Below are 26,867 nucleotides of genomic sequence, written 5' to 3' on the forward strand. Positions count from 1 at the left end.
AGACAGGCAGGTAGGCAGGGTCGGAAACTAAGCAACATGAACCACAGGCAGAAGCACAAGAGGACCACCTATTGCTGAGACATTGGCTTGGAACATTGCTGGGGTTTAAATACCCAGCCGTGCTGACATCATCGGGGAGCACCGCGAGTCTCCTTTCCGCCGTGGGGCCTGGAATGCTGGAGCAGGTGTGCATGGCATGGCCGGTGGGGAGCGAGATGGTGGCGTCCTCACCATGAAAAAACCCTTGTAGCATTCTGGGTTAGGGAGGCTGGTTACGGGATGGCCTGCAGCCGGCCAAGTGTTACACCTGGTTCCTGGTTCTGCCTGGAAATCCTGGTGGCCCTATGCACTCAAGAGTCCAACCTGTCGGGAACAGCGGCTGCCTTCAGGAAGAAAAACAGCTCAAGACCACCCGGCCTCTCCAAGGTTCACCCCTCCCTAGCTACCATACTTATTCTCCATCTCCAGCAGAACAGGCGATGACAGTGAGGCAGAAGAGTAGATATCACAGCCTAAGAGGGGTAGGAAAAGGAGCTGAGGGAGATAAAAAAGGATTGAGAGAGGGAACATGAGCTGAGAGAAGGGAATAGGGTATACAAGCTAGGAAAGAAGACGGGCTTTCATTAGAAGAGCTGGGATAAGAGGTTAGGTGAAGGGAACTTAAGAGGGTAAGAGAGGTATAGCTGTGTGGGACAGAGAAGAGGGGTCTGACAGGGGAGATAAATCAAAAGAGTTGTGAGAGAAGAAAGGGAATCATGATGGAGGGAAAGAGGCATGAAGGGGTGAGGAGAGAGATGGAAGTAGCAGGAAGGGATGAGACAAGGAGGTAAGAAAGGATAATGAGCTGTGGAGAGAAACTGGCAATAAAAAAAAGATATACCCAGGGAAGAAAACCAACAAATGATACAGGCGCAACTCCTTTGAAAATTTACTGCAAAGGTTAGAAAATTATTTTAAGTTTGTTGAAGATTTCTATGCTGGTTGGGATGGGTCCAGGGTGTGAACCCGGCCATTTCTCCCAGCCCTGAAGTCACCGGGGTAAATTGCATTTTACTGTAATTTATTCTCCTCTCCCATGGTCGGACCATAAGATGATCTCCATGACATTGAAGAACAGTCATCCTATCCCCTCATCAACGCAAAAAACCATGATATAATTCAGGAAATTGTGCAACCAGGACATCCTCATCTCTCACCTAGCTGAAGAGTTAGACCAGATGGACCTCTCAGACGCGGTCTCGGCCTCCTCATCCTGGTCTAAAATCACTAAAAAAGTGGCAGACCTAACTTGCCTTTTAACTATCAAAGTCCATCTTGCAAATAAAGACAACAGAAATCCATGGTATACTCCGGAACTAAAAACCATCAAGCGGGATCTCAGAAACAAAGAACATTTATGGCGTAAAAATCCTTCATCATTCAATCTGATGGAATACAAATCCCTTATGCACCATTACAGGACCTCCATCCTCCGCACAAAGAGAGACTTCTATTCGCAGAAAATCCACCACTTCATCTTTGATCCGAAAGCCCTATTCTCTCTTGTCACATCCCTCACCAAACCATCCCCCATGCCTATCCCAGATGAACAAGCTGCTACCAAAGCTGAAGAACTAGCCATTTACTTCAAGAACAAAATCTCAAATCTCATCGCTCCACTGTCAGATAATAAAGACATTCGTGTCCCACCTTCCGGCCTCACATCTCTACTTCTGCCCTCAATCTTGGAAACCTTTGAGCCGACTTCCTCTTTAGAAGTCGAAAACGTGTTAAAGAAACTCAAACCGGCCTCTCACTCTTTGGACTCTATCCCAACCAACCTACTCATCACCATCCCCAAAACCATAGCCAAACCTATTGCAGAGATTATCAACTACTCTTTATCTCAAGGTATAGTCCCTGACCCCCTCAAACTTGCTATCCTAAAGCCGCTACTAAAGAAACCTAATCTGTCTCCAGACAACCCTGCCAATTTCCGCCCCATAGCAAACTTGCCGTTCATAGCAAAAATTCTGGAAAGAATAGTAAATAAACAACTCTCGGAATACTTGGATAACAATAAAATTCTCGCCTCATCTCAGTTCGGATTCCATAAAGCCCGAAACACAGAAACCCTCTTACTCTCTCTAACAGACACCATTCTCCTGAATCTTGACAAAAAACAACCATGTCTGCTCATTCTCCTGGACCTATCAGCTGCATTTGATACGGTGAATCACGCCATTCTCATAGATCACCTATCGGACATCGGCTGGTTCAGGTCTTTCCTTCAAAACAGGTTTTACAAGGTCAAAATCAACAACAAAGAGTCACACCCTATCTGCTCCACCGGGGGAGTCCCTCAAGGTTCCTCTTTATCCCCAACCCTCTTCAACATCTACCTGCTCCCGCTTTGCCACCTCCTTTCCAAACTGAATCTAGTCCACTATGTATACGCTGACGATGTCCAAATTACCATACCGATTACTGAATCACTATCTAAATCCCTGGAGTTATGGCACACCTGCCTCCAAATCCATAAACAACCTCCTCACAAACCTCAACCTGATTCTGAACAACAACAAGACGAAGATTCTCCTCATTACCCAAGACGGAAACCACTCAATCTTCAACACACATCCTGCTACTCACCCAGTCTTCTCTCCCCAAGTCAGAAACCTAGGAGTCACCATGGACAATCAACTGAACTGTAAAAGTTTCATCAACAGCACTACAAAGGACTGCTTTTTTAAACTTCAAGTCTTAAAACGTCTGAGGCCTCTCCTCCACTTCCAAGACTTCCGGACAGTTCTCCAAGCAATAATTTTTTCAAAAATAGATTACTGTAACTCACTCCTGCTCGGCCTCCCCGCTAATACCATCAAACCTTTACAGATGTTGCAAAACGCTTCAGCAAGGATTCTAAGACCAACAAAAAAGACCACATTACACCCATCCTGCGGAACCTACACTGGCTCCAATCAAATTCAGAATCTTATACAAAGTTCTAACAATCATTCATAAATCCATTCACAACATTACCCCACTGGATCTCAAGATCCCACTGCAATTTCACTTATCCTCCAGGCCAGTGAGAGCAGCTTACAGAGACTCCCTATAGGCCCACCCCATTAAAACCTCATTAACGAAGAGAGCCCTTTCCACGGCTGGACCAACGCAATGGAACTCACTCCCGCCGGATCTTCGGCTTGAAAAATGCCCAACCACCTTTAAAAAAAGACTAAAGACTTGGTTGTTCGGCCAAGCCTTTGCCTAACTCTGAGGACCCAAGGAACTTCCTAAGGTTTCGTTAGTAGACCTTCTTCTCTAACAAGCCGCGCACTTCACAGACGAGTTAATAATGCTCTTCCTCAATTTCTCCTACCAGTATCTCCTCTTTGACAACTGGCTATACTCCTATGTTAGCTCCCGGCACGCCGGTTAAAGTTTTCCCCCACTTGCCTTTATGTTAAACCCTTGACCCAAGTTGGTTTCACCCCTGTTCTATGTAATGCACTATTATGCAATGGTTTTGTTATAATGTAAACTGAGGTGATTTGTAACCTGTTACATGAACTTCGGTATATAAAAATGCTAAATAAATAAATAAATAAAATAAATAAATAAGATGGAGAAGGGGAATGAGGCTATGATGGCAGGCAATGCCATGCATTGAAAATCTCTCAAAAATTGTTCCTCCTTGGCAGCTCCAATATTGAGGGGGGGCTGCAATCAAGGACTGGCAAAAATAAAAAAATAATTCCCCTGTTATATCCCAGAGGGTACAGCAAAGAGGGGGAAGCACCACATGCAGCTATGGTCCTAGAATTGGGGAGATGTTGACTACTGAGTGCCAGGGCTGAGGATATGCAGGTGCTGGAGTGTCTTATGTGGATTCTGCAGGCATGGGACTGACTCTGGCCTGGAATATGTGAGTGCCAGGAGAAGTGCTGCAAGAGATGGGGAGGCAGGAGCAGTTAATAAATAAATAAATAAATAAATAAATAAATAAATAAAGTAAGTAAGTAAGTAAGTAAGTAAGTAAGTAAGTTGTACCTGGGTCCAGGGAGGGCAGAGCAAGAAAGTAATCCAAGTCTATAATGAGGCAGGGTAAGGCGGTCGCTTCAGGTGGCAGAATTTTGAAGCAGCAAAAAATGCCCCTCTCAGAACGCAGTTGTGGCTTCTGCCTCACCCTGCCTGCCCATGCTGCGGCTACCTCAGCTCAGGCCAGTGGAGGCTGAAGAACGGCTGAGGGGCCGCCGCCAGAGCTCAGGCTGGTGGCAGCTGAAGAAAGAGAAGGCAAAAGAGGCCCCACATGAGAGAGAGGCAGCTTGTGTGTATGTGCACATGTGTGTGTGTGTGTGTGAGAGAGAGAGAGAAAGAGAGACTGTGAGCCTGGGGGGCATGAGAGAGCATGTGTGAGGGTGCTTGGGTGGGGGGCAGAGGGCATGTGTGAGTGCCAGAGAGAGGAAGCCTATTGGGGGGAGCGGGGGGGGCACCATCTCATCCTTGCCTTGAGCCGTTCCTGGAGCTGAGCCTGTCAATGAAGGAAAAGCAAACATGCTGAGGAGGGGGACAGGTGGGGAGCAGTGAAGGAATGAGTGAACTAAGCCTGTACAGGAAGAGATTCAGCTACGGAGGGGTGAGGAGAAACCTGCTGGGCGATGAGGGATGGGAACTAAGAAGGAACAGAAGGATGGATCAAGGGAAAATGGGAGCAAAGCAAGCTAAGAGGGAGTAGAGAGTGGAGTAAGGAAGGGTTAAACCCTCTGACCCCAAATATAAGTCAAAGTATGCCCATGCAGGAGGAGACTAAAAAGTGCAGAGGAAGTAAGGAGAGGAGGGAGGGAAATAAGATAGAGGAGGAAGAAGAGATTGGAAGAATGTGAGATAAAAAAGGGAGAGGCTTGAGAGAGAGTGGTGGGGACAGGCAAGTGTTGGAGAGGAGAGTTTGGGAATGAGAGGAGGGGTGGGGAGGAGACTGATTTAGATGAGCTGGGACTTGGGAGAAGAATAACTGATGGGACTGTGAGTGCTTCCGAGTTTTGCTTTTACCTTATGAACCTTTCCCATGCCCACATTACCTTTCTTTTTTGCTGGGAGCGCTGTAATTAATTTTGAGTTCAGCACTCCCAATGATTTGTTGGCTTCTATGGTTGTAGTGGTCCTTAATTTTGGCCCCCACATAGCGTGATCCAGGGAAAGCGACTTATCCCTGGTATGGAAGGAAAGGTTTTGTAAGAGTGGAAGAGGTGTTTTTGAGAAGAGCTTTTCTGTTTTGGATCCTGATCCTGCCTAGGAATATCTTCCCTTTGCCTGTGGAAAGTCAGGATATGTTGCTGTGATTCCTTTTGCCCACACTAAGAAGGGACAGCAGTGAACTAACCGAGAAGACTATCAGTTTGCAAGTTTGGAGAAGGTTTTGTTCCAGTTGTTTTGGGAGACCTTTTTTGCCATTAGGACCTCTAACACCAGAGAAAGAGATAGGAGATCCCAAGCCCCACAAGGAGCCCAGTGCTTGCCACCTTCAGGACACTGACTTAGCTGACAGAACAAAGAAAAGAAATACCTTTGGACTGTTTAATTTTTTTTGTGAGAAGATCAAATGAAGAATTGTTGTTGCAGTAAATTTATTTTAGAACAACGTGTCCAGTGTCTTATTTAAGGTGCCCTAAAGCAAGGATATCCCAAGCATGAGTATTGTTAGGAAAGAAACAGCAGAAAGACAGACTGTGTGTTCGTCCCCACTCTTGTGAGCTTAGGAGCCCTAGAAGGTAAATCCTTCTCCCTGCTGGAAAGAACCCTTACTCCCCAGGGCAAGTGGACTGTTTGGTGTGAGGAAAAGAAAGAACCGGAAGAGACAACTGTGTGCCCCTGAATTCAAGATGACATGTATGTTCATTGTGATCCGCATCAAATGACTGGATTGAAATTCACAGAATATAAGAACAAATAAATAGCAACTAGCATTTTGTAGGCCTAGATTAGGATGTTGTTCTCATCCTCCAAAATCTTTTTAGCCTCGTTTCCTGTATGGAAACTGACCTTATAGGATATGTCTGTCTTGCCACCTACCCATTCCACACATCCACTAATAACTTAAGAACCATTCATGCAATTTCATTCAGATTTGCACCACAGAAAATAAAGCATATGGCGACCCTCAGCTCATGCTATTCATTCACCCTTGATAAACCCAGCACTAGAATCCAATCTTTTTATTTCCTACAAGGAAACATCAGTTTAGTTTACCCAGCTGAAACCTCATGGAAGTCTTCAATCATTTTTAAAGCTGCCCTCCCTGTTAACATCAGTTGATACCATTTCTTGCCTCATTTTCTACAGAAAAAATGTGTCGCTAATGTTTAATGATGTGCTTATTACACAGAAATTGGATGGGGTCTCCCTACCCTGGGGTAACCTGCATGGAATGGCAGTTGCAACCTTAAACACCTTGCTGGGCAGACTGGATGGACCATTTTGGTCTTTATCTGTTGTCATTTACTATGTTACTAGGTGCAAATTGTGGTATCAAGAAGGAAACCAGACATCATGAAATGTCTTTTTTTTATTTTTCTCCAGATTTAGTGCTAGTACAATGCTTCAATACAAAAAACTGTCTGAAGTAATTATAATATTTAACAACTTCCCGTGTCAAGTTGAGAAGCATACACTAGTATATGTATAAGTAGAACACAAAGTTAAACAGTAACTGCATGCAAAAGATATGGTCTGGGTATATTAGGGAAGAGCAGCTACCTAAAAAATACACTGCAACCCTTTTAACTTTCATCTTGCAATAGGAAAACACATTGTCCCCCGCATACTTTAATGTGTCAATGAATTTAGTGTACAAAAGAACTGTTTATGACACTATCAATATTTCTAAATATGAATTAAGGTCTATAAATTTCTCAGTTCAAATGCTATGAGGGATAGTGACAAACAGGACAAAACGTTTGTGTGGGAGTATTAACTAGTTCATTAGGTGTGAGGGGGATCGAGTTTAGTGTGGGCCAGTCCATCAGGAGAAAGTGTGTTTTGGGGTAGATTGGAGAGTGGTATTGTGGTTGCTGTTTTGTTTATGTTTTTTTAATTTATGGATTGCATTGTATTAATATGTAGTTATTGTTTATGTTTACTTTGTTGTAAGCTACAATGAGTTACTGAGAAAAGCAGAATACAGCTTGAAACAGAAATGGAAAATTATGAAGGTGGTGGAGATGAGGACTGTATTGAAAAATAAAAATAAAATAAAAAAATCCGACTAACAATTATATTACAAGAAGGTTATTCTAAAACAGAAATATTAAATCTTAAAACTGATGTGTAAAAAGTTGCACAATGGATCATCCAGCTAAATTCTGATTAATGAAGCTTTTGTATTCTATATCTGGGCAAGTAACATCTGGGTGATATTCTCTGTTTCTTATTTTTGTTTTAGAACTATCTTCTTGCAACAAACAGATGATCACAATTCTATTTTGTTACATAGTGAACTGTGCTGGATCTCCATTTTGAATTTTGTTGCCCATTTTGGGTTAAATAAAGATACTAATTGGAATGTCTATTTTTGAGCTCCAATTTTAAGCTTTGTCTTTTTTGATTGGTCAGTTTGAAATCAGGCGACTTCTTTAAAACACCTACCAGGCACGCTGCCGTTTTTATGATATTGTTGAGACACTGGAGTCCATATGAACTTGATAAGTGCTCTTTTTGTTCTTTTCAATAACCTCACATGATTATTAATTTTTATGTTATTCTTTGTTTTAGAAATTTTTCCCTGAAGAAGGCATTAGCATTTATGCCAAAACACCAGCAGTGTTGGGACATTTGATGAATGGAATACTTCACAACTGCTGGTTTTGTGATCTTTCAACATCTCATTACAAAAGCTAAGTGCAAAGATTTTGGGGAATATTTATTAAGTAATTCACATTGATATTACATAAGTTGGATTTTTGAGCAAGTTTGGATTATATTTTGGGTGCACTTAATTATCATTGCTTATGGCATGGTATATGATTATATTATACTGCCGATATAATGACTGTGCTAATAGTAATCAAAGCACTTGCTCTATGATACCTTGCCTTCAAGCACTGAAATGTTTGTGATGGTTGCTGAAGTTTTTTTTATTTTTTTTTAATACACAAAATAGAAGCTTCACTCATTATGGTATTGGAGATGAAGACCGTACTAGAACTCAAGAAACATAGGAGAAAGCGCAGTTGCTTACCTGTAACAGGTGTTCTAGGACAGCAGGATGTTAGTCCTCACAGATGGGTGACATCATCAGATGGAGACCGGCATGGAAAACTTCTGTCAAAGTTTCTAGAAACTTTGACTGGCACACTGAGCATGCCCAGCGTGTCCATGCAAGGTCCCCCTTCAGTCTTGTAACACAGCAAAAATACAAGCGAAAAAATAAAATAAAATGCATGATGACCCAATTCCACGGGGTGGCGGGTGGGATTCCTGAGAACTAACATCCTGCTATCCTAAGAGAACACCTGTTATAGGTAAGCAACTGTGCTTTCTCCTAGGACAAGCAGGATAGTAGTCCTCAGGGATGGGTGAATACCAAGCTCCTTGGCACTCCCAGCCACAACTAAGACCAACAGTTACCGAACAAGTTGCCAATGGGCACAGCAACAACTGTGGTGCTGTTGGGCAGCAAGGGGACGGTCTGGTTCCAAACAGGGGCCTTAGATAGGAAGAGTTGGGTCTAAACCTGGAAGAGATTGCAGAGGACAGATTGGCCGAAGGCACTGGCCAAGGATAGTCGACAGGACAAAACAGTAATGGGCAGGGAACTCCATGTTGCTGCTCGGCAAACTTTGGAGATGGAGACCGCCCTCAGGTAGGCTACCAACACCACCATGGCCCTCACAGAGTGAGATTTGATTAGGCTTCCATGTGAATGGTTCTAAGCCATGCCCCTCACACCATGTGGAGAACCTCTTCCATTTTGATCTGTAAGACTTCCCGGTGGAAAGCTTTCTAGACGTCACCAGCACCTGGGAGACGTCTTCAGAGAGGTGCAGGAGCTGAAGGAATAGGCGCTCAACATCCACGCTGTCAAGACCAATGCCCGGAGGTTCAGATGGCACAATGCGCCCAGTCTGATGGGATCCCTGATTGACAGATCCGAAAGAGGAGGGAACCAGACCTGCCGGGGCCAGTAGGGCGCCATGAGTATCATGGGCCTGGTCCTGTGGACGTTTTAAAAGATTCTTCAAGAGGAGCGGGAGAGGAGGATATTTGTACAGGAGGCCCTTCCCCCAGTGAAGGGAGAAGGCGGAGGCCGGATGACCGTCCCGTGTGAACAGTGAGCAAAAATTGCTCACCTTGCACGTTGTTGATGGGAATGGCCCCTGGAGCTAGTATGGGGTATGGGTAATATTTCCATTGCTGGTAAAAGGACTTCCTGGAGCCTGGCCTGAAAGATTTCCTGGCAGAGAAGGGTGGGTGTGAAGCACCAGCTGAGAGTTGTTGGAGAGTTTCGTGGTGATCCTTCAACTGAGCTACTACATCTCTGAACTTATCCCCAAAAAGGTTATCACCCGTACAGGGGAAGTCAGCCAGCTTCTTCTACACCTCTGGACGGAGGTAGGAAGCTTGTCGCCAGGCCCTCCTACAGCCGCCAATGTCCATGGTTGCCACCTGGGCTGCTGTCTCAAAAACATTGTAGGTGGACCTCACCTCGTGTTTCCTGGCTTCCAAACCCTAGACAACAGTAGAAAGCAACTCCTGTTGCTTCTGGGGGAGGCTTTCTGCAAGTTCCTGGACCTGTTTCCACAGCTTTCGGTTGTACTGGGTCATATACAACTGGTAGGAGGCAATATGGGCGATGAACATAGCGCCCTGAAAAATCTTCCTACACAAAGCATCCAGTTCCTTATGCTCCTGCCCCGGAGGCAGAGGGCAAGGATGCGGGAGCACTTGGCCTTTTTAAGAGCGGACTCCACAACCACAGAGTGGTGAGGGAAATACTGCCTCTCAAACCCTAATGCTTGCTGCACCAGATAGGTGGCATCCGCCTTCCTATTCACTGGAGAGATGGAGATCAGGTGTTCCCACATTCTAAGGAGAAGCTCCTTAAAGATGTCATGAATGGGAACAACCACTATCTCCTTAGGAGCGTCGACAAATTGGAGTACCTCCAACATCTTATGTCATGCATCCTCTTTCATGAGAAGTTGGAAGGGGATAGTTTTGGCTATGGCCCTAACAAACCCCGCAAAGGAGAGGTCCTCTGGGGGAAACAGACACCTTTCCTCCAGTGGGGAAGGCTCTAAAAGGGGGTCATCCAAGATTTTGGACGAAGACTCTGAAGAGTCGTCACTGAGGCCACCACGGGTCCTGTGCGGGCGATGCCTGAAGAAATCCCTGGCCCTGGGTTCTGAGGGTCTCAAAGGCACAGAGGGCCCTGCAGGAATTTGTGGTCCTGCCAGTAATGAGGGAACCGAGAGTCACAGAAGGCCAGAGGGCCCAGGTAAAGGCTCGGGGAACCGAGGCTTCAGGGCCGTGGTACCGGCAACATCTTCCTCCTCAGAAGACCCAATGATGGGGATCACTCCCGATGGAGGCATCAGTGGCCACTGAGGCACCAAGGGCCCCTTGGGCACCAGTTGCGTCTGGAGGGCGCCAAGGAGGATATCCAGACGCTTGAGCAGGAATGCAAAGATAAACAACGGAGGCTCCATCAGTGGTGTGGGGACTGGTGGAGGGGGGCGGATCAACGCTCTGCAAAGCTCGAAGCATTGCACTCTGCACCCTGAAGTCCAGCTCCTCCTGAAAGTCCAGTGAGGCCAGGACTGAGGGAAGGGAACGAGGCATCATTGGTGCTTCCTCTGTTCTTTGAGGAGGCATGGTGCCCAGCATAGATGTTGGAGGGGAATGCCTGGGACTCCCAGGTTTATCAGAGAATGAGGCCTCCAAACCACAGGGTCACTTCGGTGGCGATGTGGCAGCTGCCAGCACCGCACCGGAACTGGAGCAATGCGTCAACGGCGACCAGTGTCAATGCTTACGAGATCTCCCATGGTGCTCGGCCCAGTCTTTCCCCAGCGCCGAGGAACTGGAAAATCCCGATGTCATGGAGGACCATTCACCGTTCCCTCGGTCTTTAGAAGATATTGTCGGGGGAGTGGCAAAGGGGAGAGTATCGAGTGGCTCCCCTCAACCCCTAGTATTGGGGATTCCGACACAGGTGTTGATGGAGCAGACATTTTAGAACCAAATAGTTTCTCCATTTTATCGAGATGAGCACGATGGCCCTTGGGGATCATCTGATCATACAGCTGACACCCTCGGATGTTGTGCAAGGCCCCCAGGCAGAGGATGCAAACCTCATGCAGATCCGTGATGGATATGGTCCGTGGGCATGGGGGTGCACCAACGAAAGCTGCACACTGCCATGAAAAACAACCAGCGCGCAGTCAATGACCAGGGACACTAAGAAGTGGGACTCCAGGAATCACCAGCAAAAAAGGAGGAAAAATGTTTTTACCTACCGTGCCGAGGGGAAGCACTGACCGTGAAGGTGGACCCGTCGATGGAACAGGGAAAAATTCCTGAAAAGAAGCACACAAAAAAAAAAAGAATGAAGCAGAGCTCCACAAACCGCGAGGCAACTGCACTGCGGAAAAAGAGAGACTGAAGGGGGACCTTGCATGGATGCGCAGATAGTGGCATGCTCAGTGTGCCAGTCGAAGCTTCTAGAAACTTTGACAAAAGTTTTCCTTGCCGGGCTCCATTGATGTAGTCACCCATCTGTGAGGACTACCATCCTGCTTGTCCTAGGAGAAGCACAGAAATTCTCTGAGGAATAAAAAGGGACTATAAAGGTCAGCAGGAGATGTGGATAGGTAGTATGGTCTTTATCTACCATCATGTTCTATGTTTCGATGAACAAGAATATGCTGGTGATCAAATGAATTTATACTGGAACCTGGCACATTATGCTGTACCAATAATGATGTAATGCAATGGTATTGACAACACAGTCTGGTAAAAATCATAATTAAAGGCCAGGAACGTAGTATGTTCTTGTTTGTACTGACCACTAAATATTCCTACTAGAAAAGAATTACAAGTTTTTGTAAATTGCGTTACATATCTAACTTCTGCAGCATTTCCTATGTCTTATGTAGATAATATAATGCACATATAAGTAATGACAAGGGAATGTGGCCTAGTTGGATAGAAGGAAAAAGGAGGGACAGAGCACGAGAGGCCAGGAATATTGCTTATCACAGCCTTTTCCTCTCTTTTTCTAATGTTAGTTATGCTGCTTCCTTTCAGATGCAAATATAAAGCAGACAGGAACCCTGAATAAGGAAAAATATACAGTAAATTTGAATGCTGAGCCACCGAATTACACTGAATTAGGTATAATGGATGTCAATATTATCACTAAACAAAATAGCTTTGTGTACCAAATGCATTAGAAAAAAGCATATCTAATCCAACATTCAATCTTAAAAATGAGAAACCCCCCAAATGTGACTGCATAATTATATTGCTTGCCAAATAAACAGCAATACGTCTTTAAGGAAATTTGATTTACTATTTACCTGCATTACATTTCTAGTCAAGAATTAAGAATAGATCAAACCTGAAAGGATTTTGTCTGCTAATGAAAAACTAAGGAAGAAAACTGGGTCATTTTCTGTTTTAATAGAGCACATTTTCCCTGTGCCTGGAGGTTAGATATTATGGATAATGTATGCTCTAATTCATCAACTCTTCCTTGAAATAAGCAATATAAAAACTGCACTGAGCAAGAATACATAGGGGGCCAGGCTGCCTTAACATCTTCCTTTTACTTCATATTGGGTGCAGTAATCACACTGCACATTAGTGTCAACTCTGCGAGTACTTTCTACCCATGGAATTTGCACCAGTTAGCTTGGCTTTGATTAACACCCCAGGAGAAAGTACCTGCAGAGATTGGTGCCAGCTTTTTCTGCAAGTACCTTTTCCGGCAAAACCAACACACCTAGTTTTGAAAATCCAGAATAATATGCGTTCCTGCCTCCCTCCCACCCATGTGAACAACTCTAAATGATGCAGGTAGAATTTTGTGTGTTGCAGAATAGCCCTTGTAATTTTACCCACTTTGGGGGGGGGGGGGTCATTTTCAATGAGAAATTACTACTTACCTGATCATTTCCTTTTCTTTAGGACAGTCAGATGAATGCAGAACAAGTGGGTTTTGCACATCTACCAGCAGATGGAGACAGAGCAAACTGATGTCACAGTACATATATACCCCTGCAGTGTTATCAGCATGCCAGTATTCTCTTCAAAAGCAAAAGGACAGACTAGCAAAAAACTTGATTAAAAACAGATAACCATTTCAATACTCAATCAACAGGCAACACTGAGCTCAGACAAGAATGTAATAACATTAGTCCAGGGACTAGTCTAACACTTACCAGTAATCCCTGTCATATGTAGTCACACAGGAGGACCACAATCAGTCAGCAGCCAAGGTAGGGAAGCTGGATTCATCTGACTGTCCTAAAGAAAAGGAAATTATCAGGTAAGTAGTAATTTCTCATTTCTTAGCGTCCAGTCAGATGAATCCAGAACATGTGGGATGTACCCAAGCTACTCCCGAAGAGGGCAGGAGGCTGTCTATAGTCAAGTCAAAACCGCATGTGGAAAGGCCGCATCCTACTGGGCTTATACATCCAGACAATAATACCTAGAAAAGGTGTTTAAGGAGGACCACGTCGCAGCTCAGCAAATGTTGACAAAAGAATTTCACCTCCACCCTTGACACTGTCTGAGCCTTAGTGGAATGAGCCCTAACCTGCTTAGGTAATGGCTCCCCAGCATCCACGTATGCAGCCGTGACTACCTCCTTAATCCAGTGAGCTATTGCAGCCTGCGAGGCTGGCTCTCACTATCTCGTATCGCCGTGAAGGACAAATAGGTGATCCAACTTCCACTTATGCTCAGTAATCTACAGATAGCTGACAATATGTCTCTTGACATCCAAGGGTTGCAACAGACGATACTCTTCTACATCTCTCTCTGTCCAGAGATGGCAGGGAGATGGACTGATTCAAGTGAAACTCAGTGACCACCTTCAGTAAAAAGAAGGAACAGTACACAGCTATACTGTCCCTGGAGTCGCCTGGAGGAATAGCTCCCAGCAAGACAAGGTCTGCAGTTTGGAAACCTACGCAAAGAATAAATTGCCACAAGAAACACAGTTTTCAAGGTTAGTAAGCCCAAGGACAGAGTACGCAGCAGTCTAAATGTAGGGCCTGCCAAGAAATCCAATACCAAATTAAGATTACATAGGGGCACCGGAAACCGCAAAGGAGAACGAAGATATTTCACTCCTTTCAGGAAATGGGCCACATCAGGATAAGCCAATAGGGAACCACCATTCACCTGAACCCTGAAACAGGTGAGAGCCACCACTTGTAACTTTAAAGAATTGAGGGCCAAGCCTTTATTCAAGCCATCCTGATGAAATTCCAAAATGAGCGGGATCTTGACCAAAGAAGGAAGAGTACTTCGATCCTCACACCTGGCCTCAAACATTTGCCAAACCCACACATAGACCAAGGAAGTGGAGAACTTTCTAGCTCTTAGCAAGTTGGAAATCACTGCTGCAGAGTATCCCCATTTCAGCAAGCGAGCCCTTTCAAGGGCCATATCGTAAGACAAAATCGAGTCGGATCTTCATGAAGAACAGGCCCCTGCTGCAGAAGGTCCCTGTGCACCAAAAGACGAAGAGGTAAGTCCACCAGGAGCCTCCGCAGATCCACATACCACGGTCTCCTGGGCCAATCTGGAGTGACCAAGAGCACCAAGCTTTTGTTGCGCTCAATCCTTCAAACCAATCTGCCCAACATGGGCCATGGAGGAAAGGCATATAGCAAATTGTCTTCTGGCCACTCCTGCATTAGAGAATTGATTCCCAATGACTTCAGATCTCTCCTGTGGCTGAAAAACTGCGGAACTTTCACATTGTGCAAAATTGCCAGCAGGTCTAGGGATGGGAGACCCCAGCAATCCAGAATCAGCTGAAACGCGTCTAACAATGCTCACTCTCCTGTGTCTGTTTGTGGCACTCGAGGACTGGAGTTTGCCATCACTGGTCTAGACTCTCCCCTTCTGAGAAAATTTGCTCTTACATTGCATTTTCCTTCTAGGTGCGAGGTTGAGATCACCTGGAGATGTAATTCTGCCCATTCCATCAAGGTATCTAGTTCCTGCTGTACTTGTTGGCTCTTGGTACCTCCCTGTCGATTGATGTACACCACAGATCCCATTGCATTGTCCAACATTAACTGGACCGATCGACCATGCAGCCTGTCGCCAAACTGCAAACATGCCAACCGAATTGGCCTGGCTTCCACCTGATTGATGTTCCAGAGAGACTTTTGCATTCCAGTGCCTTTGTGCTGTCAGCTCCTGACAATGAGTTCTCCAACCAAGGAGGCTCGCATCTGTTGTCAATACTAGCCAGTCCAGTGGTGTTACAAAAACTTCCTTCCTTAGATGGTCCACCTGCAGCCTCCACTGCAATTGGGGGGGAGGGGAGACCTCCATCAGCAGATGGAACAGAATCGAATAGTCCTGAGATTGCGGGTTCCACCAAGTTAACAGGGAGTGCTGTAGAGGATGCATATGTGCCCTCGCCCTTGATACCACTTCCAGGGTCGCCGCCACTAATCCAGGTACTCGTAAATAGGGTGCAGAGTGTTCATCAACAGACGGAGCTGTGCTAGCAACTTCTGAATTTGAGCTTCAAGCAGGAAAAACTTGCCCTGTTTCATGTTGAACAAGATCCAGAGGTTTTTCAATGACTGAGCAGGCTGAAGACTGCTCTTGGCCAGGTTCACCACTCAGCTGAGCTCCTGCAACAGGGCAATCACCTTGCAAGCCACCAGGTGGTTCTCTTCCAGCAACTTGGCTTGAATCAGCCAGTCGTACAATTATAGGTGCACTAGGATCCCACCCTTTCTCAACTCTGCTGCAACTACTACAATTACCTTGGAAAAGGTCCTGGGCTTGGAGGCCAGACCAAAGGGCAGTGCCCAAAATTAAAAGTGGCATCCCAGAACTGCAAACTGCAGAAAGCGTTGATGTTCTAGTTGGATGGGAATGTGATGTTATGCCTCGGTCAGATTCAGAGAGGTCAAAAATTCCCCCGACTACATGGCCATTATCACAGAGTGCAAGGTTTCCATGCAAAAATGTTTCACTTACAGATGACTGTTGACACTTTTGAGATCCAGGATGGGACAAAAAGAGACCTGCTTGGGCACCACAAAATAAATGGAATATCACCCATATTTTCTTCAGACGTGGGCACTGGAACCACAGCCCTCAGACTGAGAAGCCTTGCCAATGTACCCTCCACTGTCTGCTTCTTCTGCGGGGAGTGGCAGGAGACTATGAATACATCCCGATGAACACTGTGAAATTCCATCGCATATCCTTCTTGTATCACCTCCAGGACCCATTGATCCAATGTGATTTCAACCCACCTCTAATAAAAAAAGAGAGAAAAGAGTCTCCTTATCCCCAGTTCCCAGGTGTGAGTCGGCAAACTTTCACTGGGAGACTTGGGAGGTTCCACTACCCAAGCCTGCACCCCTTCTGGGTTGTCTGGGACTAAAGGACTGAGGCCTACTGAAGGGTCGAGTCCTCTGAAAGGTCACTCCTCTATAGGGTCGAAAATGCTTGGATCCTCTAGCATGACCTCTCATGTTAAAGGAGTGCGGCATCTGCTTCTTATCCTCTAGCAAACAAGAAACCGGTGATTCACCCCACTTACTGGCCAGTTTCTCCAACTTGCACCCAAATAAGAGCGAGCTTTTAAAGGACAATTTGGTGAGGTCAAGGCTGCATCGGCTAACCAATTTCTCAGCCATAACTGACGCCTGGCCGCTACTATTGAAACCATCCCTCATGCTGAAGTGCATACCAAATCACAGCCTGCATCCACCAAGAAGGCAGCAGCTGGTTCCATAACTGCCCTGGAGTTTACCCCCGAGTCATCGACTTCCTGGGAGAGAAGCAAACAAGAGCACGCCACCAAGAAACAACAAGAAGCGATCTGCAAGGTCATTGCTACTGCTTCAAATACTTGCTTAAGGATAGTCTCAATCTTTCTATCATGACCATCCTTCAAGGCCGCTCTTCCTTCCATGGAAACATTGGTCCACTTGGAGACTGCATACACAAGTGCATCTACCTTCAGAAAATATAATCGCTCTCTTACTATTAGATCCAGAGAGTACAGGCCTTCCAAAATTTGACCCCCTTGGAAATTAGCCTCTGGGGCGCACCACTCAAGATCAATTAATTCTTGAATGGCCTCCATCACTGGGAAAAATAAAGAGGCTTTACAGAAGGAAACCAAAATGGGATTCCTCTTTGGCTCAAACATGGAATCTGCCCCAGGAACCCTGAGCATTTTCAAGGTCTGAGAAATCAGAGCTGGTAGTTCATCTCTATGAAAGAACTGTAGCATAGTTCTATATGGTTCTAACCCTGGAGGAATTTCACCATCCTCAAGGGAGTCAGGATTGGTGTCATCATCTGTGCCATCCGGATCTCTATCGGGCAGTCCTGCTGCCGCTCTAGAAGTACTCTGGCGCTTAATAATAGGTCCATGCAAGGTTCTTACCTGCGACTCTGCTCTGGGAGCATTGGACAGGGCTGAGTGACTGTGCCTGAAGAAAGGATTGCAATCCCTTGAAAAATTCTACCCAGGAAAATGTGAAAGTAGCCATACCAGGAGGTCCTTGAGGCATACTTACTGAGCTACCTTCCCCTGCTGAAGAACCAGTTAGGAGAGTTCCAAATTCAGGCACCCCGCCTGACATCTTCACCCAGGCCTACATCCGGTTGGGAAGAACCAGGCTTAGTGAAATCAGAGGAAGAGGAAGATAATTCTCCCTGAGCCTCCAAACAACGTTGGCACAAGTTAGCGGGCACTCATGGCTGAGATGCCTGAATATGACAAGCAATGAAAAGAGAAAGGCGCTTAGGTTTTTAAATATAGGCACCATTATGGTCCACAGTGCATTGAGTGGTGACTGGAGACATGCGTCTAGTTTTTTTTGTTTTTTTTAAAAGACATCCAAATTCTAGGCATCTCACACCTAAGCGTCCAAGACCTAGGCATCACTAGGATAAGCACCACACAACTTAAATGCACAGAAACGCACAACTTCTGCATACAAATAAGCGTATGGTCACTAAAAGTACCACTTAATTTGGACACACAGACTACAAGGTCCGACTAAGCATCAAAAAACTGGACGCACAACCTGGATGCCCAGCTAGACACACACCGAACCGACAATCCTGTAGAAGCAGCCTAGAGAAAGCGTGCGAAACACCATTTGGGCCTACCACGCGTCAAGCAGCAAAAAAGCCTTAGAGCGGGGCCTAGCCTACAGAGGCCGTTCAACCCGCCAGGCTGCCCATGATCCTTGACAAACATCGGAACAGCATGCCGAGCATGGAGCCCGGGGGACAGAGGAAGCCCTACACTAAAAAAATCCCTCTTTCTCCGTAAAATTTTTTTTTACATGAGCTCAGCCTTACCTGGCTGAGTACAGAGACTGTCTCTGGCTGTAAGGGAAGAGGGGCATATGCTGTCACCACTGTGCTTGGCTTCCTGCACCTGCTGCCTTTCAGCTGCTTAATCAGCTAAGTCCACACTGAAAAACTAGCTACCGGACCAAGGCACTCATCTGAGGGACCACGGAAATCACCTCAGGAATTCTCAAGTGGGAGAGGGACCATTTGGTATCACTGCAGGAGAGCGGAGCAAATTTATTTTCCTTATGTCTCCTTTCTCAAAATGAAGCAATCCCCAATAGGGAGTTGCGCATCCACAATCTGCTGGAGACAGAGAATCCTGGCAGGCTGATGTAACTGCAGGGGTATATATACTGTGATGTCAGTTTGCTCCATCTCCATCTGCTGGTAGAGGTGCATAACCCACTTATTCTGGATTCATCTGACTGGACACTGAGAAAAGGCATGATTTTTGCAGGTAGAATTTCTTCTCTTCTCAGACACCCCCACAAGATCATCATACCCACAGATTAGTTTTACTTTTGATGTTGATTTATGCCTCCATTTAAAAAAGAAAAAAAAAAAAAAAGAGGACCTGTAACAGTCTAATTCTCTTTGGGGTAGATTTTCAGACGAGCGCGAATAGCCTACTTTTGTTTGCGCTCCAGGCGCAAACAAAAGTACGCTGGATTTTAGTAGATACGCGCGTAGTCGCGCGTATCGGCTAAAATCCTGGATCGGCGCGCGCAAGGCTATCGATTTCGTATAGCCTGCGTGCGCCGAGCCGCGCAGCCTACCCCCGTTCCCTCCTAGGCCGCTCCGAAATCGGAGCGGCCTAGAAGGGAACTTTCCTTTGCCCTCCCCTCACCTTCCCCTCCCTTCCCCTACCTAACCCACCCGCCCGGCCCTGTCTAAACCCCCATCCTACCTTTGTCGGGGGATTTACGCCTCCCGGAGGGAGGCGTAAATCCCCGCGCGCGAGCGGGACTCCTGCGCGCCGGGCCGCGACCTGGGGGCGGGTACGGAGGGCGCGGCCACGCCCCCCGGCCGTAGCCACGCCCCCGTACCCGCCCCCAAAACGCTGCCGACACGCCCCCGAAACGCAAGCGACGACCGGGCCCGCCCCCCGACACGCCCCCGACACGCCCCCCTCCGAGAACCCCGGGACTTACGCGAGTCCCGGGGCTCTGCGCGCGCCGGGAGGCCTATGTAAAATAGGCTTCCCGGCGCGCAGGGCCCTGCTCGCGTAAATCCGCCCGGTTTTGGGCGGATTTACGCGAGCAGGGCTCTGAAAATCCGCCCCTTTGAAATCATTCTAATTGAAGTGCTCATGAAAGGTACCTGATTAACAGCACCAGAAACCAAAGTCCCCTTCCATCTAAAGAACAAGTATAGCCCGAACACTAGCAGTACCAGGTTTCCCCACACTGAAAACTGCCTGTTGTAAGGGCAAAGTCATTTATGCATGGGAATAACAATTTACACGCATTTACTGGTTGTCTGAAAACTGCCTTCCTTCAATGCAGCTAAAAGCATGCATGGTGTTTCATTACAAGTGTACTTTTAGCCACATTTAGGGGCAGTATTCCAGGAGCCATGCATGCATAGGTTGGGGGAAGAAAATAACATATGTAGATTGCATTTTGAACACTATACATTTTATTTTCCATTGAAAAAGTACCTGCGTAAAAAACATAAGAACATAAAAAATTGCCATACTGGGCCAGACCAAGGAGTCCAACAAGCCCAGCATCCTGTTTCCAACAGTGGCCAATCCAGCCTACAAGTACCTGGCAAGCACCCAAACACTAAGCAGATCCCATGCTACTGATGCTAGTAATAGCAGTGGCTATTTCCTAAGCCAACTTGATTAATAGCAGTTAATTGACTTCTCCTCCAAGAACTTATCCAAAACTTTGTTTTAAACCCAGCCACACTAACTGCACTAACCACATCCTCCGGCAACAGTTGCAAACATGCATGGGTGCTTTGTACCTATTACAAAACTCAAAGTGCAAGTCTATGTATAACTTCTCTTTGAAAACTGGTGCAAAGGCCACGGGTAAAAAGTACACACAGACTTTACTCCAATACAGAAACTTTGAAAGATGCCCAATGTTAGTAAATGCCTGCAGTAAACTGAAAAATTGAATTTTGAGATCTTCTTAGTATATACATGTGAACAAGAATGAAGACCTCAAATTAATTTCTGAAAGCATAGTTCCAGTTTCTATGCATCTTCCCTGCAGATATGTGACTGCTCACCATTCATCAATGGGAAGAAAAACAGATACATAGCAGGTGCATTCCAGCATGGAGACTAGACTTTAGCTAACAGTATGCTTACACACAGATATCAAACACAGAAAGAGGGAAGGGTAACCATTGTACTAGCTTAAAAGGAAACAAATATTATACTAGATTCAAATCTGAATAAGACAAATGTTTAAATTCTCAGACTATTTTATAGCACAGGTTCCAAAGCTATTGATCAGCTTTCTTAAATTCATGAAACACTATTTCAGAACAGAAACAAGCCTTCTTCCCCCATTTCTCTTTAATCCTAACAGGTCATGTGGATGATATGCCAGTCTATAATAAACAGATAATAGGAGAAATGGTCAAATAAGAAGAGAACCAAAAAGCCTGACTCTTCCACTTTCTTTTTGGAGGATAGAAATGTTTCTCAAAGTCTGGCTACTCACAAAACAGACAATACTGACAGGCAGCCTCAACTAACAAATTAATGGAAACAGGACCCAAGAGTTCTGCCCATAATTTAAAGATCAGAGAAAGATTCATAGCAGTTAAGATTCCAGTCCGTCACCCCCCCCCCAAATCTTTAAGCTTGGTTGCTATCTACTACTCATATTGATCCCCTTCCCCAATGCAATACATCCACTTTTTCAGATCGAGATACAACAATTACTGCAGGCAATTATTAGCCAATAGAGCAAACCAATGGTTTGATTAAGAAAGACTAACTGACATAGGCTGTCAGGCCTGTCAAGTAAACCATGATTTTGAGCATTTTATCTGTGATTTCTATGAGTCTGTTTGTGTCCAGCAGGGAAATGTTTGACCAAGCAGATCAATGGTTACTTTTCTAATGGTATAATGTTACTCCTGCTATTATTTTATAAGGAAATGATTCTTCTCAAATGTTTTTCTCAACTATTTTTAAGTATGTATAAAAAGCAAATACGGCAGAGAAAAGCAGCTTTATATTAAGGCAGATCTGTTGCGATCCTGCCCGCGAGGAGCACGGGCAGGCTCTTACCTTCTCACAGCCAGTTGGGCTGCTGACGCTGCTGCTTCTCTTTCCCTGAATCAGCTGGGGCCGTCCCCGCAGCTGTTGCCATGCGGCCGGCTCCTCTGCTCCTGTTTCTGCCTTCCCCTGACATGCTGCTGCGATCCCGGGACCTTCAGCCAGCAGGGAGGCGTCCCTCCCAGTGCCTGCTTCAGCCTCTCACAGCTCCCTGCAGCCAGCACTTCTCTCTTCAGCCTTGCAGCGTGGAGCAGTGCCTGCAGCCTGCTACAGCCTCCTGCTTCCCCTGCAGCTAGCCGTACCTTCTCTCCTGCTTCTGACTTTGCGGCTGGAAGCCGCTCCAGCAGCCTGCCACTTCTCCAGCTTCAGGGCAGGGCTGCCCCCATGCTTGCCTGGCTTCCATGGGTCCTCCACGTGGCTGAGGACGCCACCGGCTTCCAGCACCAGCTCTCCAGCTTCCTAGGGCGCGAGCGCGCGCCTCTCTGCTCTTCTTCAAGGGTCAGCCAGGTGTGGCCCCCTGCTGACCCCTCCCTGGGCGTTGTCCACTTCAGCGCTACTAAAGGGCTCAACTTTCAGTCTGTCTTTGCCTTCGCAAGGAGTTGGTCACTCCTGAGATCCTCGTTCCAGGAGCTGCCTTGTGTTCCAGCCTTCTGCAAGGTCCAGTGTTCTCTGTCGGAGCTTCTTGTCCAGTTGTTCCAGTCCTGATGTTTCCAGTTGTTCCAGTCCTGATGTCTTCAGTTGTTCCAGTCCTGATGTTCGCTTGTTCCTGTTCCTGCCTTGAGGTCTGATTCCTAATCCGGTATCCATGATCCAGCCCAGATATTACAAGCCTTGCACCTTGATCCTGAAACTCGCCTGAAAGCTAAGTACCTTGCTCTTGAATCTCTTGAAAGCTAGCACCTTGATCCTGAGTCCTCCAATGTCCTGGTACCTCGTGGCAAGCCACGCCGTGGTCCGTGACCAGCCCTCGGGGCGGGCTGCTTAGGGCCATCTGTGATGCAAGCCATGTACCTCGTTTCTAAAAGCTAGCACCTTGATCCTGTGTCCTCCAATGTCCTGGTACCTCGCGGCAAGCCACGCCATGGTCCGTGACCAGCCCTCGGGGCAGGCTGATTAGGGCCATCTGTGATGCAAGCCATGTACCTCGTTTCTAAGTCTCTGAGAAGTCCTTGTTCCTGACCCTGTTACCTGCCTTGGCTGCCGGTGTGCAGCAATCCTGCTTTGGCTGCCGGTGTGCAGCAAACCAGCTTCTTCCCTGTTACCTTGATGTCGGTGCCAGATTCAGTTCCTGATCCAGTCCCATATGTTCTGCCCTTTGTCTTCGTCTGGCTCCTGAGCCTTCTGGCCTGTTGGGCCCTGAAGTGGCCAACAGGTGGGATTCGTCCCTATGCTTTGGAGCTTCCCTTCCTGCCAGCCGACGGAGCTTCGGATGTCAGAATCCCAGCATCGGAGTTCGCTTCGCCTGGATCTCTCCTGCATTCTCCTGTTCTCAGCGTGGTCCGTGACCTGCCCTCCAAGGCAGTGTTGGGGACGCCTGGGACAAGGTGGCCCTTGTCTCAGTCCCAGGAGTGGTCTGAGCGGGGTGCCCTGAGGGACAGTGCCCATGTCTTCCTTCAGCCCTTGCTCCTGAGTCTACATCTGCACCTTCAGTACCTCGCTTCTGAACCTACCTCAGCATCTTCAGTACCTCACCTTTGAATCTACCTCTGCACCTCCAGTACCTTGCTTCTGAGTCTACGTCAGCACGTCCAGTACCTTGCTTCTGAGTCTACGTCAGCACGTCCAGTATCTTGCTTCTGAGTCTACGTCAGCACGTCCAGTACCTTGCTTCTGAGTCTACGTCTGCACTTCCAGTACCCTGCTTCTGAGTCTCGTCTGAATCTATGTTCCAGTCTTCGCTGTCCTGGCCTCCGTCCGGCCTGCCGCTTCATGCCGTACCCTGCGGCAGGTCCGAAAGGGCTGGGAACGGTCGGAGGACTGTTCACAAGACCAGCATTGCGTTGTTGGGTCTTCCGAAGCGTGCAGGTCCGGAGGAGGGCCTGTCGCCTGGTCATCACTCCAGTCTTGCTTCCGTCCTACCCATGCTCGGGCATGCCACGCCTCCCGCGGCCCTCTTCGGAATCCTCTGGGGTCAAGCCGCGGCCCAAGGACACACCTCTCTCAGGAAGTGGGATCGCTCTCCTAGCGCTCCACAACAAGGTCATACTATTGGCTTTCCAGATTTGTTCCAGTTTCCCTGGCTTTTGATATGTCTACTGCTAAGATGTAGTTTTCCCCACAATGTACATTATTGAATTAGGCTTAGCAATGAATGAATCACCATATGGTGTGGATACCCAGAAGCATGTTAATCATCTGCAACCAAATAATCCAAAAATAAGAAATAGAACAGAGTTAATTCTGCAGCGAGATGGTGGTTTATTTCATCATAGATAATTTCTCAGTCAAAACATCTCAATGCTCCTTTCTTAGTCTTGACAGCATGTCCTTAAAACAAAGCAAAAAAAAAACCACATGCTGCTTTTCAGCTGCCTTGCTTGAATGTGACTAAAAAGAGAATTTTGCATCTTATTCTTATTCTCCTATGAACTTACTGATTAAAGGAGCTGGTGCATCAAAACTACACTAAAAATTAGGTTTACTACTAATGTAGTAACCTGGTGATATGCAGAGTACACAATTGCTACAAAGAGGGCATTAATAAAACTGCACTAAAAGCAAGGTCTTAACAAAACTGCAATAACCAAAAAGGTCACTACCCCTGTTCTTCCTCCAGGGCCCCTGAGGAAGAACACCTTCAGAGACTAGGCAGAACAGTGTCAAAAGCCTTACTGAAGTCCAGGTAAGTAATGTCTACTACACCTCCCTGATGCACTTTTGTGAGTTCTTTGGAAGAACTCAGATTGGTCTGACAGATCTTCCGCTTATGAAATCGTGTTGTATGGCATCCTGTAATCTGTTTCAAGATACTACAGTTAAGGATGTAAACATTCTTTAAATAGTTTACTGTCCCCCTTACCACTTCACCCCAATATGCTCCCACACTCCCCGGACTAGTCAATAGCAAACCGACATGTCCCAACAAGGGGAGTCATGCAACATGCCAGGAATGAAAAATCCAAATGTCAGTCACGGGTCAGCCTGAGCCTGTCCCTGGCTCCGTGCAGTAGCAGCAGAAAATATTAAAGGATTAAACAGAACTTTACCATTTGTTTAATATTTTACAACCTTAGCTGCACTCTTTTCTGCTGTTGTATTGTAGCTAAGGTTTTGCCTACTACTCAAATTAAATTAACAGGTTGGTATCTGCCCGCCTCCTCCTCCTTGCCCCACATGTAATAGGACTGTATCCACTCTCCTCCATTCCTTTGGAACCTCCCCTTTCTCCAAAGGCAATTTAAAAAGAGTTGTGAAAGATACGATAGTATATTCTGGTGTGCATACCTTTGAGTTCCATAGCCTTATCCACTGCCATCCATTTAAGTACTTCAAGTACGTTGTCCTCCATTTGTCAGTACCAGACCCAGTGGGCACTCTTCCCATTAGTGGTCTGAGGAGTGCCCCAGAACTTCCAGGACTAGGTGATGTTGAGACAGGTAGATGCCAGTCCACAGCCAGTAGATTATCATTGTCTCTAAAAGCAGATCTTCCCTCATCCAGGTGATGCCTCTTCTATCTGAGTCCATCTCCTTTTATCTATTCTGAAGGCCTGTGTAACATGCCCATCCACACAGAATGTCTCCTAGGTTTTTTCCAGGACAACTCACAGTAATTCAGCTTCTCCCTGCTCTCTCCTTATTTCAGCGGCTACCACTTTATTCCTGACAAAGAGCTACCCCCCTCATCCCTTTTCTCTACTCTGACTCTAAGAGATTATAGACTGCGGTGATCTATAAATCTAGATCATAATTTAGTCTCCTGGAAATCCTAACACAAAATCTAGAAGCCAACAATGCAAAGCAAAGCTTTCTGATTTTGCTTGGAGTGCACAATGACAAAACAAAAATGAAAGGATATAAGAACACTCACTGCTTCTGAATTTGTTTTCTTTTTATGGGATCCATTAGACGGAGGGTGTCTCGAATAATTGCTACTTTCACTTCTTCATCAACAAGGCTAGGGATATATTCAACCACTCCTGGAGAAAGCTTCAATTTAGAGACAAAAACAGTATAGAAATTAGTAAATTACAATTACTCAGAACAGAATGTTTGTCCATGGCCTATAAAACACTAAAGGGTCTAGCCTTTGTTTCTTGAGGGCAATTTTCAAAGCTATTTAATGTGGGTAAATGGTGATTTACCCATGCAAATCAGCTGCCTGAATATTGCCTTTCGCCAGTGCGGCTAAAAGTCTGAGGGGAAACATTCTGGGGGGAACTGCGCATAGATTGTACAGGGTGGCCCATGGAAAAGTAGCCCGCCTCCAATACCAGTGCCATGCAGGCAGGCTACTTTTCCATGGGGCACCCTGTATTTTCATCTCTATGCACATATTTTTCCAACAACATTTTAACCACACAAAAACATGTGTAAATGTCTCTGGCACGTTGTACCCATGGCAAGTTTCAAAGCAAAAGTACACTTGAAATACGCATTCAAAAAATTGGCACAAAGTCCATGTGTTAAAAGCAGGTGCAGACTTTATCCCAATGTGGCCAATTTAAAATTTGCCCCCTAAGGGTTAAGGTACAAAATGCCTATCAAATTTTAAGCAAAGGATGCATAAAAACCTGTTTACTTTCCAGAAACTATAAGGATTTATTCATCACAAGACCATAATGGATTTATGCACATGCCATTATGGATCACAGAGATGCCAACAGCAAATCAGAGACCCTCCTCACTTTGCGCAGAAGGCCCCCTTCCTGCCCATAAAGGATTTTACATGAAAAGTCCATGACATCACAATGAAACACTCAGGCCAAGAAGCCACATTTTCAATTTAGTTTGGGATTTTATTTCTTCCCCTGACTCCCCAATCTTCAGTATTGGCGCAATGAAAAACTATAAGAAGTGGCATCATTTGTATTAGGACGACATGCTCAGCA

The 26,867-nt window shown here is 46.2% G+C and overlaps 1 protein-coding gene across 4 annotated transcripts in view; it reads right to left on the reverse strand.

Moving 5' to 3' along the window:
• TTLL11 (tubulin tyrosine ligase like 11) overlaps positions 1-26,867 on the reverse strand; it is a 505,614-nt gene that overhangs the window by 260,857 nt on the left and 217,890 nt on the right. For 3 of the 4 annotated variants that reach the window (XM_029612607.1, XM_029612609.1, XM_029612610.1), the window contains exons 6-7: positions 25,847-25,965; positions 11,499-11,558 (exon numbers count right to left, since the gene is read on the reverse strand). In XM_029612607.1, coding sequence (XP_029468467.1) covers positions 11,499-11,558; positions 25,847-25,965 — 179 coding nt within the window. The remainder of the gene's footprint in view (positions 1-11,498; positions 11,559-25,846; positions 25,966-26,867) is intronic. The other variant, XM_029612608.1, reaches the window with a different exon arrangement.

This window comes from Rhinatrema bivittatum, chromosome 8 (assembly GCF_901001135.1).
Source record: "Rhinatrema bivittatum chromosome 8, aRhiBiv1.1, whole genome shotgun sequence".
Classification (NCBI taxonomy): domain Eukaryota; kingdom Metazoa; phylum Chordata; class Amphibia; order Gymnophiona; family Rhinatrematidae; genus Rhinatrema; species Rhinatrema bivittatum.